Source organism: Rattus rattus, chromosome 4 (assembly GCF_011064425.1).
Source record: "Rattus rattus isolate New Zealand chromosome 4, Rrattus_CSIRO_v1, whole genome shotgun sequence".
Lineage (NCBI taxonomy): Eukaryota > Metazoa > Chordata > Mammalia > Rodentia > Muridae > Rattus > Rattus rattus.
Window position 1 is genome coordinate 148377502 of NC_046157.1, and position 15425 is coordinate 148392926.

Sequence of the window (15425 nt, forward strand, 5' to 3'; positions counted from 1 at the left end):
CGTGTTCATATGTGAGGGTGGGGGTGAGCCACCACGTACATGTCAGAGGGAAAGCTTAAGACAGAGCCTCCTGGCTGTTTGCTGGTGGGCACAGCAGGCTGGCCAGCCCGTGAGCTTTCAGAAATTCTGTTTTCACCTCTCATCTCCTGGTGGGACCACCAACTAGGGCTGCGGATATGTGCCACCATGAGCAACTGTATGTGGACTCTACAGATTCAAAGATCAGATCTTCACACACTCATGCTTTTCCCACGTAGCCACCTCCCCATCCCTAGGTCCTGCATCTTTCTGTCAGGGAACATCTATCTGGACACAACAGTACAAGAGGCATGGAGGGAAAGAGGCAAGACAGAAGATGCAGTTTTGTGCCCAGGAACCTACTACTCTATTCGTTACAATCAAAGGCAATTAAAAAGCCACAGATGCTGTTCATAAGTGAGCATGGGGAAGTGCATTATAAACTAGGCAGGTTCATAGAGAAAGTGAACGTCCATCTAGAATATGGAATCAAGAAACAATTAGCTCAGGGCCGGAAAACTCCTGAGCAAGATCAGTTTCGAGAGCGGAAAAGGAAGATTGCAGTGGTTGAAAAGGCCACTCAAAGGTGTGGGACAAGCACAATGAAGAGTCAAGTGACATGACCCAGTCACAGGGCTCTCGAAAACCCTTAGGAAAGCTGGCACCTCACCTATTGTATAGACGACAAACTGTTTACAAAAGCTACAATGTGGTTCAGACCTTGCACGTGAGGGAGTGGGAGTCGGAACTTAGACCTGTGTGTCTCTACAATGGCACGCTTGCTCGGTGAGTGACTCCTTGGGCAAGCATGCTAGGTTGCTGACCTTTATTCAAGTCAGTTATTTTTTTTTCTGTGTAATCCAGGGAACTGTTTTTTCCTTTCAAGAGTTGTTACCATAGGCTTTTAAGCCCTCATACTCTAATTCCATAACTGGTTGAGGTCATTTTGACTCCTATTTTGATTTGGGGAGGGGGGTGTTGGGAAGAGGTTAGCAACTCCTGATACATTTGTCCTATCTGGAAGAAGTGTGCTTCTCTTTCATCCCTCAGATCAGTTCAGAACACATTTAGAGGCCCAATTAGCCACTCAAATCTAACAATGCTTTGAAAGCTGGCTATTGATAGAAATGAGAATGTCAAGGTACCTTTGTCCAAACAGTAAGCTCATTACAGGGCACTTCAGAGAGATTCGGGCATTCAAGTCTTTGCTTTGATGACTTTGAACCAGCAGGGAAAGGCAGAGTTGGTCACAGTGTTTACCCCTCAAGTCAGAGGCAAAGATGGTGGGAAAGCCGCCCTACAAACAGACATTTGTAGTTACACAGTCACACAGATATGCTCCTTGGGCCACAGGCCTTCAAACCCTACCTCCTTAGGAAGCTGAGGCAGGAAAACAGTCAAGGTCATCTCGGACAACACGGTGATGCCCCATCTCAAAAGAAGAAGGGGAGAGGCTGATAAAGGCTCGTGGTAGAGGGCTAGTCCACCCCTCTAGAATGGGCAAGCCCGAGGTTCAATTTCTAATATCACAAATATAAAATAAACGGAGGAGGAAGGGGAAAGATGGGCTAACGGAAGGCACGTGACGTAAAAGCAGGGGTGGGAAGGTGCAGAGGAATAGGTGAACTACTTGGGACAAAAGGGACCAGAAAGAGAGGGGAAGGTGAGGCAGTGGGAAAAGGATGACTACGAAAGAATTTTAAAATGTTATGAATCTTTGAAAATGTCATAATAAAATCTATTACTTTGTATTCTAATTTTTAAAAAGATTTATACTTCGGGGTGTGTGTGTGTGTGTGTGTGTGTGTGTGTGTGTGTGTGTGTGTGTGCAGAAGCCTATGGAAGCCAGAAGGAGCAGAAGGAGGCATCGTATCCCCCTGGCATGGGAGTTAAAGGTGGTTGTCGTCTGCCTGATGTGGGTGCTGAGACCCAAACTCATGTCCTTTGCAAAGGCAGCAAGGCCTCTTTCCACTGAGTCATCTCTCTGGCTCTTGAAGAACTGATTTAAATTGTATTTCTGAACAAGATGATGATGTGTTTGCTACTGGGCTTTATTTGTGCCCTAGTGGCTCTATTTGGAATTATTTGTTTAGGAGAAAATCTTGGCAAATACTAGTTCAGGGAATGTCCAACCATGGGCACCATCCCACCCTGGAGTAATGCTCTTCCATGCCTGTCAGCTTTTTAATGCTTGATTTGTATTTTCCATTCCCACTTCCACCCAGGCCCTCCTAGCAGATATCACCCAAAGGATACTAAAGACTCCGAGCAGTGGTCTTCAATCTTCCTGACACTGCAGCCCTTTAATACACCCCCAACCATAAACATATTTTCATTGCTGCTTCATAACTGTAACTTTGCTACTGTTATGAATCATAATGTAAATATCTGTGTTTTCTGAAGGTCTTAGGTGACCCCTGTGAAAGGTTTGCCCAACCCACAAAAGGCTCGAGAGGCACAGGTTGAGAACTGCTGACCTGGAGTAACAAAAGCAAGAAGAAACATACTGACTTCTTTGTACTTACTGATCTCTCAGCTTTTACAAACCAAAACTCACTCCACCGCAGTAATAGCTGATAAAAGATATTTAGCCCCCATCACACTAGAGTGCCCCCAATACAGATTATATTGCTTAAAAACACACATTTCTAAGACATTCTTAGATCCTGATGAAATAAAGATGGGAATGTATAGGAATCTTTTTCATTTATTAACTCAACAAAAAGACATTTACTTAATGAATATTTCTCCTTGGTGGCTGGGATATGAGAAGATAAAAATTAGTGTGTGTACATGAGCACGTCTGTGTGTGTATGCACGTGAGTGTGTGTGTTTTTCTGTGAGCACCAATGTGTACCTGTGTGCTTGTGTTCTACCGTGGGGTCCCAGAGAACAAACCCAGGCCTCCAAACTTGGTGGTAAGTGCAAATCACCCATGGAGCAGGGACAAAAAAAAATTAAAAAAAAAAAAAAAAACACCTAGATTCTGGCTCTCACGAAACTTTGTTCTAGTGGGAAGAATTGGGATGAAAATTAAAAACAAACATGAATCAAGTAAAATATACATTGTGTTAGAAAGAACTTAGGGAGGGCAATGAACAGAGCACATGGACAAGGCAAGGGCGGCTCAGTCCTCTTATAGGGTGGTTTGCAGGGGAGGGAGGTCAGTGGGTAGACTGGCAAGCACAGACCTCACTGGGAAGGGGCACTCTGCAGAGACCCGAAAGAATCACAGGTTTGACACAGGCATAAAACTGGGGAAGGAGCAGTCTAAGTAGACAGAATGGCCTAGCGTGGGGCCCTGAGAAGCCCGCAAGCCCCTGACGAGCAAAGGGAGCTGTGTGATTGAGAAAGATAAGCTAGGTCAGCCCAGGGAGTGAGCTCGACTTTCTACTTTCTGAGCAAGAGTGGTTTCCTTTCTGGATCCTGCTGCTGCTTGCCCTCCTTTTAAAATGTGTTGTTTTTAGATCGAACTTATTTTATGCACATGGGTGTCTTGCCTGTATGTACATATGGATGTGTACCTGGTGCTTGTGGAGTTCAGGAGAGGATATAGATCCCCTGGAGCTAGAGATAGGAGTGGCTACGTAGCCATCATGTGGGTAGTGGGAACTGAACCCTGGTCCTCTTCAAGAGCTGCAAGTGCTCTGAACCACCCTACCCACCAGCCACTCTTTCAGCCCCTCCTCTCCTTATTAATCAGTTAATCAATTCATTAAGTTATTTATTTAGATTTTTCAAGACAGGGTTTCTCTGAGACCCTGGCTGGTCTCAAACTCAGAGATCCGCCTGCCTCTTCCTCCCGAGGGCTGGGATTAAAGGTGTATGCCATCATTGCCCAGCTGTGTTTTCCCTTTTTTTTCTTCTTTTCTTCCTTTGTCTTTGTTTTTCCTCTTCCTTTTAAAAAAGCAATTTTATTGTTAAAGATTCCACCTTACTCATTTTTTCCCAGCAGCATGCCTGGGGCCTTGAGCATGCTAGACAGGTGCTGTACCCTTGAGCTACACCTCCAGCCCATGAAAGTGGCTTCCGATTTTTTATGAAGCTCAAAGTGAAGATAATCTACCCTTTGAAGGTACTGACATGTAAATGTAGATGAACACAACGTAGTTCAGAGTAAGTACAGAATAATAGTTATATATAAGATTTTGAAATGAGAGGAAAGGAGGAGAGAGAGAGAGGGAAGGAGGGAGAGAGGCAGACAGACACTATTTCATACATTTGAGTAACCTGGGTAAATAAAGCCCATCCTTTAAATGTCTGCTTCGGGCCTCTGGAGGGTTGTCTATGCGGCCACACAGAGGTCACACACACCAGTTGGTAGGGATGCTCATTGTATACATGGTGTGAGTTAATGTGTGCTCCTTAATTCTTGTTTTCTATCTGTTCCCAACACTTTGCCAACAAACTGGTGCCAGCCCCTTCAAGTCTTCTGTAGTAATCTGATCTGTTCTTTTCCACCGATCTTTTCCATGTGCAATTCAAGTCATGTCCTACTCTCTGGTCAATGACATGGCCATTGTCTAGCGCTCTCTCAACCACTTGAATGTGAATGTGCTTCCATTGTATTTAGATCATCAAGGTGCTCGTGCATGTGCCTGCTTCAGTCCCAGCTGTTGACCACCATTAACTTATTTTGGGGACTCACACCCAGAAGCGTATGCATGTCTTGGATGCTTACTTCCAGGAACTGCTTGCTCTCCAGATCACTTTCTCCCACCGAGTAGTGTCTGTTTTCCAATGGCTTTGGAGAGTTTTCCTCAGGAACCCTGCCACCCATCACTCAGCACCCTTAGGAAAAAATAGTTTCAAGGCTTCTTCACTGTTGTACTGCCCCGCCCTATACGAACAGATTAATACAGTTTCACTTGGCACAGGTCTGCTATTTCCATTCTTCAAATCCTAAAAATGCATGTACACTTTGACCGTTCAATAGTCCACAGTGCTGGAACTGGGGCCTCACTGTAACTCACGTCACTGACTGGTGACACCTCCAGAAGCAGTGTGGCTGCAACCTGAGGCCTGTACATCTGGGGTGTACGACAGCCAAGTGCAAACCCAAGGAGGCCCAGAGTCTGCAGAGGCAGCTTTCTCTGTCTCTTGATGAACAGATCATGACCCAGACACTTCTTATCTTTTGACTCAAAACTCACACTTCTTTTTATTTTAATTTATTCCTTTGGCTTGATATTATAATTACTTAAATTATCTTGCTACATTTATTTCACAGCTATCAAAGTTAACAATACCATGGAGCTAGCCACCACCATGAGACCACTCAACCTGCCGTCAGCATCACCTCAGCAGACCTTCAGTTTATTAGCAACTGTGTCCTCCCAACCAGTGTCTTCCCATCCCTTCCAAGAGTCATGCAAGACCCACTGGCACTGCTCAGTGCCCTGGGGGCCTCAGGTGACAGCAATAATATCACAAGTCTCTCCTGACCATGTCTTGAATGCAGAATTTCTTTCCCACTCATGATACCAAGCAGCACTTGTTCTTGACCTCTCTTATCATCCCGTTCCCCATTCAAGGCCTGGGGAGGGAGGAAAGGACAGACGGAACAGCAGTGGAGAGGACGGTCTCTCCCCTACTCTCCTGTCACCGATTTCTGACCAGGCTGTCGATCCTATCAGGGGTCCATAAAGCTGGGAGGACTCTGGCCCGAGAGAGGGAGGTAGGGGTTAGGCAAACAGGCCAGGGAGGCAGTTGGTTGAAATTTAACCACAATATTCTTGGTCTCTATTGTTTTGAGTGAGGCCCAATATTTCCACAGCAGGATTATAGGATCTGATTAACCATGTTAGACAACAATGCTGAGCTGGGATGGGCTTCCCCTTCCAGCTGCCCATATGAAAAAGTAAATATAACACCCAGATTTCAGAAGGGATCCCAAAAGCCCCCAAGTCCCACTCCCCAGTTCCAGCTCTGCCATTGTTTGGGGCCCCAAAGCTCAAGGAGGTAGAGTACTGCATGCTCCTTTAACTACTGGCCCTTGGCCCAGCAGGACAAGTAATCCTGGCACAATCTTCCCAGGTGAGTCAATGGCTGTGTGCTCCCCACACCCTGGAGTTCTTTCAGTGCCTCTTCCGGGTTCCCCTGGTAGGTCGGTCAGATTCTCAGAAGTCCATGAAAGTTGGGTGCCCAGAGGCCAGCATGCACTCACAGGGTTCCAGGGGTGTGGGAAGCAACCAAACGTCTGTTGGGATCCAGAAAGAAAAGCAGAGACTGTACGACTTACTAGCCAGACAACGAAGCATTTGGTAGAATACTTTGGTGCCATCTAATGACATCCCATGTGCCAGGGCAGAGAGGTGGAAACCACAGAACTGGTAAGTTCACAATGGACTGCCATAAAGTACCATGAGGGAAGTGTTCCCTAAAAGGGTTCTGAGATTAAAGAGAAGATGGGGACTGGAGCTTCTCCAACAGGGATTCCCAGGGTCCCCATCCCTCACACACAAGATGCTTCAACCCAATCCTCTCATTCCCTCAAGGGAGGGTCTTCTGAGACCCAGGGAAGTGGACCAAGGAAGGTGCCAAGCCCAACAAACAACCTTGATCTTTGATATCATAATAGTATCCTTGGGATCAGCAACTAGGGGCCACCCCATAAAAGCAACTTCCTCCTTTGCCTGAGGTTTCTCCTGTGTCTAAAAGCCTAGTAACTTTTATCTTTTAACTTTTCCAGGTACCGGGGATGAGTAGCTATGGTTGATGGCTTCCTTACACTATGCTATTTATTCCTTTCAAACAGGCTCCTCCTACCCCAAACACTATTACAAAAGACAAATTACTCAGAGAAGAACCTAGAAAAATACATTTTGATTGCTTAAAAGACTGTTAACGTAGTTGTGCCTTTAGTACCATAACATCATCATGGTGACATTTCCAGCTAGTTAGACACTCTCATACGAAGAAGAGCAAACCAAAGCACATGAGAAAAGCGTCTGTTAGCACAGGGGACATTAATGGGGTTAGCAGAGGTTAGCTCATGTCAGGTTGAAGTCATTAGAGGAGTTAGGGTTCCCTTAAATTCTGTGCAGCAAATCTTTGTAGTTTTGAGTAGGAGAAAATAAAAGGCAGAGTGAGTGAGAGAAGGAATTGCCCCTGCCAACACCAGGGATGTTGGAGAATCAACAGCCAGGTAGGAGAGGTGCAATTCTTCATCCCTCCCATCCTCACCACCTCTGCAGCGTAAACGGTTCAGATGCTCCTGACGCTTCCCACCTGTAGTAGCAATAAAGGATTAGGAGCTAAGGGAGGCTTAAATGAACGAGGAGTGTCCTCCCCAGTGCCCTGGTCTAGCCAGGCTGCACCCTGCCAGTCCAGAGTACAGAAGCCCAGACCCCTCTCTCTGTCACCTTGGGCTCTAGGAATTCCAGGGAAGATGGAGATGACGTGATTTCTTCCTTCGAAGTTATGTTACTATCCCTTGGAAACACTCCTGGATCAGGAGGCTAGGTCTTGGTGTCAAGAGAAAGGAATAGCTCTGGTGGGGTTTTTCCAGAACCCAATTTGGTCTCTGCTTGGAAGGGCTGCTGGGAAACCCCATAAGACACCAGGTAAGGGAGTTCTATCCAGCTAGAGTACAGAGGATTTTCCCTGCCCTAGCTGACTGGTCCCTAGCTGACAGCATGAGGGAATCAGCAGCAAGGCCAAGTAGGCCTCGCGACCTAGGTGGCGCTGTTTTTCTACTTTTTAGGTCCAGTTGCAGGAACTTCCTCGAGGTCCCAATCCCTGCTCCTGGCTTGCTGGCTTGCTCGTGTAAACCACCTTATATTATTTTTTTTTCTAAAAATACTCCAAAGCAATTGAAAGAGTCCCTTCTCCCACCAGCCAGCCCTGGCCCCAGCCCCGGCCCCGGGGAGCGGGCGGGTAGGCGGGGAGGTGGGCCACTGCTTTATTAAACACAGGGAAAACTAATATTTACGGAATAAAATTTATGGAGCAGCCACGAGAATTCGACCCTTTTATGTGCATGGGGAATGGGGGTTGGGCCAGGCTGGGGGCCTCAGGGAGGGGCCCAAGCCAGGGGGCAGGGCTGGAATAGAGCCTGGCTCGGCCAATTTGTCAAAGCGGGGATTTCCCTGGAGTTGCCCTGGGATGAATGATTCTCAAACATCACCCTAGCTAGGGGTAAGGACTTCAGTGATGCCCGAGCCAGGGCTTCTGGCAGTAATGTTTCCTTAACGACGCATTTGGGCAATACCCCCAAGGCGGCAGCAGCCTTTGGGAGCACAGAAGCAGTGGACTGGAAGGTGACAGGGCATACTCTTTTGACAGAGTCCCACAATCTCACGGGAAGATGAACAAAGTTGTTTGGAGAACTTCCCTTGTAATTTTAGGGGAGTCATAATTAAGAGTGCCTGCTTGAGGCTGCCATTTGGGCAGAAGGATTAGCCAGGGTAGGACACAGAGCCTCAGTGTGGTAAAAGTGTCTACCACAGGGCACACCCTGAGGTGATGCAGCCCTGCCCGAAGGTAAAGCAAAATGAGCGGCAGGCAGCAGGAGAACGTGTGGCCAGCAGAAAGTCCCAGCATCCCCAGGGGCTCCTGTCTTGGAGAGGCTGCATGGAGGAGAGCCATTCTACTTGAAGGCAGGGTCTGGGATAGAGGCGTGGACTGTGGAAGACTGCAAGAAGATGAAAAATCTTCCTGGAAATACTTTCGGTCAAGTACCTAATAAACTGTGACGAACTGGGCTGCCACTCACTAGCTACATGATTTTTAACAAGTCAGTAATTTCACGACTAAGTTTCCTGGTACCATCTTTAGATGATGCTGTGAGACGATCGTCTGGACAGACTACTTGGTACACAAATGCTCGAGGAAGGCTAGCCAGTTACTACTGTGGCTCTTTCCTTTATTTTTTATTTATTTATTTTTTTGAGACAGGGTTTCTCTGTGTAGCCCTGGCTGGGCTGGATTTAGTTCTGTAGATGAGGTTGGCCTCAAACTCAAGAGTTCTATCTGCCTCTGCCTCCTGAGTGTGGGATCAAAGGTGTGCGCACCACCCCCAGCTTATTACTGCTGCTCTAGCTGCTGTAACGATTAGTACTTTAGCATAGCTTGTGTGGTCCTGTCTCCATGGACTGACACAGGGCAGAGACATCAGTCTCAGGGAGAGAGGGAGGAGACACAGATGGGGAGCACTCCAAAGCAAGCACACCGAAGAGGCATCTGCCTCTGCCTCTGCCTTTCCTCTACCGTACTGTTCCCAGCAAGCCTTCGAGTTCACTTTCTACTGCTGTCAAGGCTGGGTTTCAGGTGGTCTTACTATGCAGGAAGACATGGTTGAGAAGGACAGGGGGCTGTGCAGACAAGCCTAGGTGCCCAGGAGTGGTTTCTGGATTCTGCTCGTCTCACACAACCATCCTCCATTTTCAGACACTATCTTACTCTGCAGCCCAGCCTGGCCTCAAACTCATAGAACTCTTCTTGGGGCATCCTAGCCTTAATGATTTTTAACTAGACACTGTTAGATGCCAGTTCTTCTGGGGGTCAGTTCCTGTTCCCTGGCATCACAGCTATACTTACTTCACTATTTAAAGTGGGGTGAAGAAAGAGAAAGTCAAATTTAGGGGTGTCTGTAGGGTTGGCAGAGTGTTTGCCTCGCATGCAGGAAGCTCTGGACTCATCTCCAACACTGCATCAACCATATGTGGTAGCACACATGCTTGTAATCCTAGCACTTAAATGTAGGCAGAAGGACCAGAAGTTCAAGATCATCCTCTTGTACATAGTTTAAGCCAGTGCACACCTTTAGTCCCAGCATCTGGGAGGCAGATCTCTGAGTTCACAGGCCAGCTTGGTCTACATAGTGAGTTCCAGGCCAGCTGGGGCTACACAGAGTGTCTTGGACCACCGACTTGAGTCAGAGTGGTGGTAGTATGTATGGGTGTGTATAGAAAGACATACAGGGACACAGCCATAGACACACAGAGACACAGCCATGGAAACACAGGTACACAGGCACACACACACACACACACAGCACACACTCATTCATACACACACACACACACACACACACACACACACACACACGTTCGTCAAATTTCTTTTTCCCCCATCCATGGGACCTGACTTTAGCCCTACTACTTGAAGCCATTTGTAATTTGTCCTGACATTATGGTTTAGCCTATTCTCTATGCTTTGGAAGGAGACAGAAAAACACACCCAAGCTTGACAGAAATATAATTTGTCTTGTGCTACCATGGAGAGAGTTCTCAAGATCAAGGTTTCTAACTGTGACTGATCTCAGGCCTCATGACAGAAGCTGACAAAGGGTCTGCAGGATAGAGCTGGTACCAAGAAGACTAGGGGAGACCCAGTTCTGTTCTCGGGCACTTCTGGGGTCCAGAGACCACAGACAGGTAACCCCACGGTTGAGGGATGTGAGCATCTTTTACTCTGTGTTGAGGGAGCGGCTTTCTAAGGGTCATGTGGGACTGGTGAGAGGCCCCTGTGAAAGACAGCTTGGTGTTTTGGGCATGCGCCTCTTTGCAAACTCGCTTCATGTATCTAAGTTTGCCACAGATGCTAGTTCTAGAGAAAGAATGCTATCAAACAAGGAGCTGGCATCAGCCAAACAAGGAGCTGGCGTCACTCATATCCGGACTGCCAGTGAGTTGGAGTCAGGCTTCCACTGATGAAGTTCCCACTCAGGTGGCCCGTCAGTACAAACTCAGGCCTCTGACGGATGCTTTGCCATGCAAGCTCCTCTCCGGGTGATGCTAGGAAGCGGTTTTGCTCTCTTCTCGGTGGCTGAGACATAGTGAGCTAACTGAAGAGTCCCCTGGGCTTCTTCCTCTTGGCCTTTACCAGCTGAGCTCTATGCACAGGGCCTGAAGCAGCCTAGAGGGAAAGGAAACTCAGTTACTCTGTTTTGAAACAGACCTCTTGGCTCCTGGCTGGTTGAAGCCTTCTTAACGTATCTGACAGATGTTTTGATGCTAGGCAGTGCTGTAAGAGTCTAAGTGGGCAAGTCCCTCACAGGCCAATGTCCCTCACAGGCCATCAATGGAAGTAGAGTAAGGTGAAAGGGAGTGAAGGTTCATCATGCAGTCCGAGTGGCAGGAGGTGGCAAGGGAGGATATGGGCAAGCGAGATGCTCTGCAGTTTAGAATCAGCTCACAGGCTCTCATACTATCAAGGCGGGGTCACCCAGGCAGCAACTTCAGGACCATGGCCATGAGGTTACAGGTGCCAGGTTATCTCCAGTGCTCGGATGGACACCCAGGAACCGCTCGTGTGTGACTCACCACAGGCTCACATGCAGCCTCTGAGAGGGTTGGAGTGGGAGAGATCTGCTGTTCTGGCCGGTTCTGAAGCTGGCTATCAGTTCCTTGAGGGGAGGTGCTGCTTGATGTCGGAGGCTCTCCTGAAATCAGAAAGATCAACAGAAGGCAGAGAGATGCCCACTCTTAGAAGAGAAGCAGCCACCAAGCATTTGGTGGACGAAGGGCAGAGTTTGCTATTAATATATTAACAGATTGAAGGAGCCAGCTTTTAGCTGACGTTGAGCAAACCCTGTTCCTATAAAATTCCCAAGCCCACTTTCAGCACGTAGGATGAGTTTCCTTGACTCGCAAGAGGTGGTCAAGTCTCTAAACGCCTCGTTCTCTTGCTAAATCATGAGCACCTGGGCCAGTGTTAGTAATGAGGATATTCTGTGGTAAGATAAGTGTCCTGTATCTGCACTGGCCACATGACTACTGAGCATTTGATAGGTGGGTAAAGTACACAGGAAATTAATTTTTAAATTGATTTAATTTTTATTAATTGGAATGTAAATAGATTATATGGTTAGAACTGCTAATCAGATACGCAGAGCACCCCAAGCAGACACAGCTGAGACTGGGGATACTCACCAGAGCCTTTATGCTTCTGCCTGGCTTGGACCTGCTGCTTTGTGACTGCCACATACAGGCTCTGCAGATTCATGGCAAACGGCCTTCCATCACCAACAGCACATGCCTCTGGCAATTTCTAGAGGAAAGGTGATACTGTAATTGATCTGCCTGGAGGTGTAGAGGAAAGAGAGCTGATATCCCACTGACAGAACTGCCATCGACCCCAAATAAACCCGAGAAACCCGTATGAGAAGTACAATCTAACGCAGGGCTGAAGCCTGCGGCCACAGCCAGCCCAGAGGCTCCCTGTGTGCTTCCCTCTGCAAGGCCGCTCTGACGCCTCTCTCTGTTTCTGCTTCCTGTGAATGCTCCACATGTCTCTGGCCTCGTTCTTCCTATGAGATGAGCCCTCCCGGGGCTGTTTAGGACACTGTCTGCCTGTGTTGGCAGTACAATTCATTCACAGAGCACTTGCCTAGCATTCGGACCCCAGGAGCACCGCCATACGCAAAGAACTTATCCGCCCTAAGCGTCCCTGGCTTGTATGGTTTGCCATCTTAACTATGTTTACTCCTCAGCTTCCTTCCACAGAAGAACGAGAAAAAGAATGGAAGCCAGGATGGGGGAGGAACAAATAGGAACAGCAGAGTAGAAAGAAGAACAAAGTGATGATGACATGATGCTAGTCAGAGTCAACAGAGCTTGGGGACCCTTCCGCCCGCTTTCAGACTGGACTAACCCAGCTGTGCTTTGCTGTGCTCTGCATGCTCATCCGTGGGGGGATTCTTCTCCCAAGGGGGTGGGAAGGTTTTCGAGGGGTGAGAAACGTTCCTCTTTCACAGAACAATAACATAAAGACACATACAACACAGAGATGTTATTTTTGCGTTTACTTATTTATGCAAGCATGTATGCAAACGCATGCAGCAGTCAGCAGGCAAACTGTGGGAGGTGGTCCTCCCCTCCCATCCCACGGGTTCTGGGGGTGGAACTCAAGTCCTGAGACTTCGTAGCACCTTCATCTACTGAGCCACTGTCCAGGCTCCATAAGACTTTCGCTATATCTATGGAATTATAATTTCCTGAGAGGGAGTGATTAGAAAAAAGTTGAATGACTCCTTAAGATGATGGTGGAATGAAAGTTGAGGAACCACTCAAAGTATATCAGTTTTGCCGTGTGCCGTGAGTGCACACTCACAGCAACACGCTTGGCTGAATTCTCTTTCCAACTGAACTGAGATGAAAGAATGGCTGAAGACTGAACAAAATACAATAAAAAAAATGTGACGAGAGTATGGTGTCCCAAATCTAGCTGCACTTCAGGATCCTGGAATGAGTCCAGAAAGTACTTCACCTGACCCTAAGCATGTCAACCATGAGACCTCCCAGCCAAATCAGCAGGTCCATGTGAGTAGTTGGCTAGAAGCTTACATGAGAACCAAACCTAAAGTCCTTCACTCATACACAGCTCAAGTCAAGGGCACCTCTCCTGTGCTTTAAGGGTTCTTCTTTACAGTGCTGGGCATCAGACCCAAGGCTTCACACATGCTAGGTGGATGCTCTACCACTAAGCTATATGCTCAGCCTCACGGTCATCTCTGAAAGCCACTGTGGGGGAAGAACGGGATAGAGAACTCGTGAGAAAGAGTGCATTGGGTGCTGGAGCACTAGGATTACAGTTGGTCTCCCTTGAGTAGGGCAGAGGTTGAAGAATCTGTTGATCCAACAGGGGATAATAAACATTCATCTTCCTCCAACCTCACCTCATAAACACTACCTCGGGCTTGGACTTTCTTTCATTTTATTGCAATATAACCCTGTTTTAATAAGGCTTGGACTTTCACTGGAAACTACAGACAATGAATCAGGGAGCCTGGAGTCTAAACTTTGCCTCCAGCAGTAATCCCCGTGAGTTATCATACCAGCCATTTTCAACTACACTCCCTGAGGAGGGAACTGAAACCAAGGGTAAACAGCAGGCCATGGCACCTGTACCCTACCTCTCCTTACTAGAGTCAGCTCTCTACTTCATAGGCCACTTCTTCCAAAGGATAGCCCTCTACTTGATGGGGAGCAAGCCCTGGCAGCAGGGAGACCAAAGGATTCTCTCTTTCAGAGTCTGGGATGTTTCCTCAAGAAGTGTACACCCTCTCCAGTCATCCACATACGACTTGGTAGGTACAGCACAGCCTGCATAAACAGGCTGGGCAGGGTCCAGGCAGTCCAGGGCCACTGACTTCTACCCTTTACATGGAATAAAACAGACTCATTTGCTAAACTTGATATTTTATTCCGGCACATGTTCTTAACTCTGAAATGAAGTATTAGAAGTAAAAAGGGACTCAAGCCATGACTACTCTGAACCTAGTCTAGAGACCTAACCTTGGTCTTACCTCTATTCTCCCTTTCTCAGAGAGACTGGCCCCATTGCCAATGGCTATCCCATTCACAGGTCTAGTCCCAGAAAAATATTAGCAATATCATTTACTAAATGTCTATCATGTGCACTGCTCTAAGTACTTTAAATATTAATCTACTTTCCCCCTCTTTTTCATTACCACTTTCCTGTCACCTAGAATAGCTCCTCTCCCATTAGGGACTCAACAGTTTGTGACTGAATGAACACGGCAGGCACTAGCAGTATGCATTTGGCTGAGGTAGTCAGTCTCAACTAGTAAGCAGAAAAACAGTTAATTCTAAGCAGTCAGCCTTTAGGAAATAAATATAAAACCACACTTATTGCTTCTCTGTACAGCATAATTAGTCAAAATGAAAATCTAGCCCTTACCAGGCTCGCAATCTACAATCTCTTACATCATAGCTTATCTGTTATCACTAAGGTGACAAGAAAACAGACAGATAAAAAGGAAGCAACTGAATGTGGGTGGGCAGGAGAAGCAGCAATTGGTATAGACTGGAGCCCTCCAGCATCACGGAATCCCTGCACATGCCCCCAGAATAGCCAGGGAAAAGAGGTATATGGTCACCAGAGCTAGGAAAGGAGCAGCATTAGCTCCCAGGGCAGGACAATGGCAGGGGCTAGGTGGGGCAGGCCACAGAGATCAAAGCAAGAATGCTGGAGTCAGAACTAAGCAAAGTAAATAGTGTCTCCTGCTGTAAGTATGCCTAGCCAGGAGCACCATGTACCAGCATAGAGCGGGTCACTGACCAGAACGGCAGGGCAAGAAGAGTCAGGTGAGCCTACAGCATGACTAGTCCATCTGATTAGCTCAGAGACAATTCAAGCCCCTCTCTGGGGGACGGGGGGGGGGGCTAGGATTATAGATAGCAGGCACTATAGGAGGAGGTGCAAGGGGTGGCCACCTCAGTCCTGCCCTCCTCAGAACAGATCTGAGTGAAACATTGACCAGACATTAGTGAAGGCTAACCTCTGAGAACTCACATTTGCATGTGTGTGACAGTGTTAAGTGATCTGCTGTTACAGAATTATAATTAATGGTGACAGGAAGCCAGAGAAGACAGGGAATTCCAACTGAACTCCCTGAAAAAGCTTCAGAAGTGGTGATATCAAGGTGAACCTTGCACAGT

At 47.4% G+C, this 15425-nt stretch overlaps 1 protein-coding gene across 1 annotated transcript in view; it reads right to left on the reverse strand.

Moving 5' to 3' along the window:
• Positions 1–10409: 10409 nt before the first annotated feature.
• Positions 10410–15425, reverse strand: part of Nhej1 (non-homologous end joining factor 1) — a 97414-nt gene continuing 92398 nt past the window's right edge. The window contains exons 7-9 of the mRNA XM_032901378.1: positions 11895–12012; positions 11286–11404; positions 10410–10878 (exon numbers count right to left, since the gene is read on the reverse strand). Coding sequence (XP_032757269.1) covers positions 10804–10878; positions 11286–11404; positions 11895–12012 — 312 coding nt within the window. The 3' untranslated portion in view covers positions 10410–10803. The remainder of the gene's footprint in view (positions 10879–11285; positions 11405–11894; positions 12013–15425) is intronic.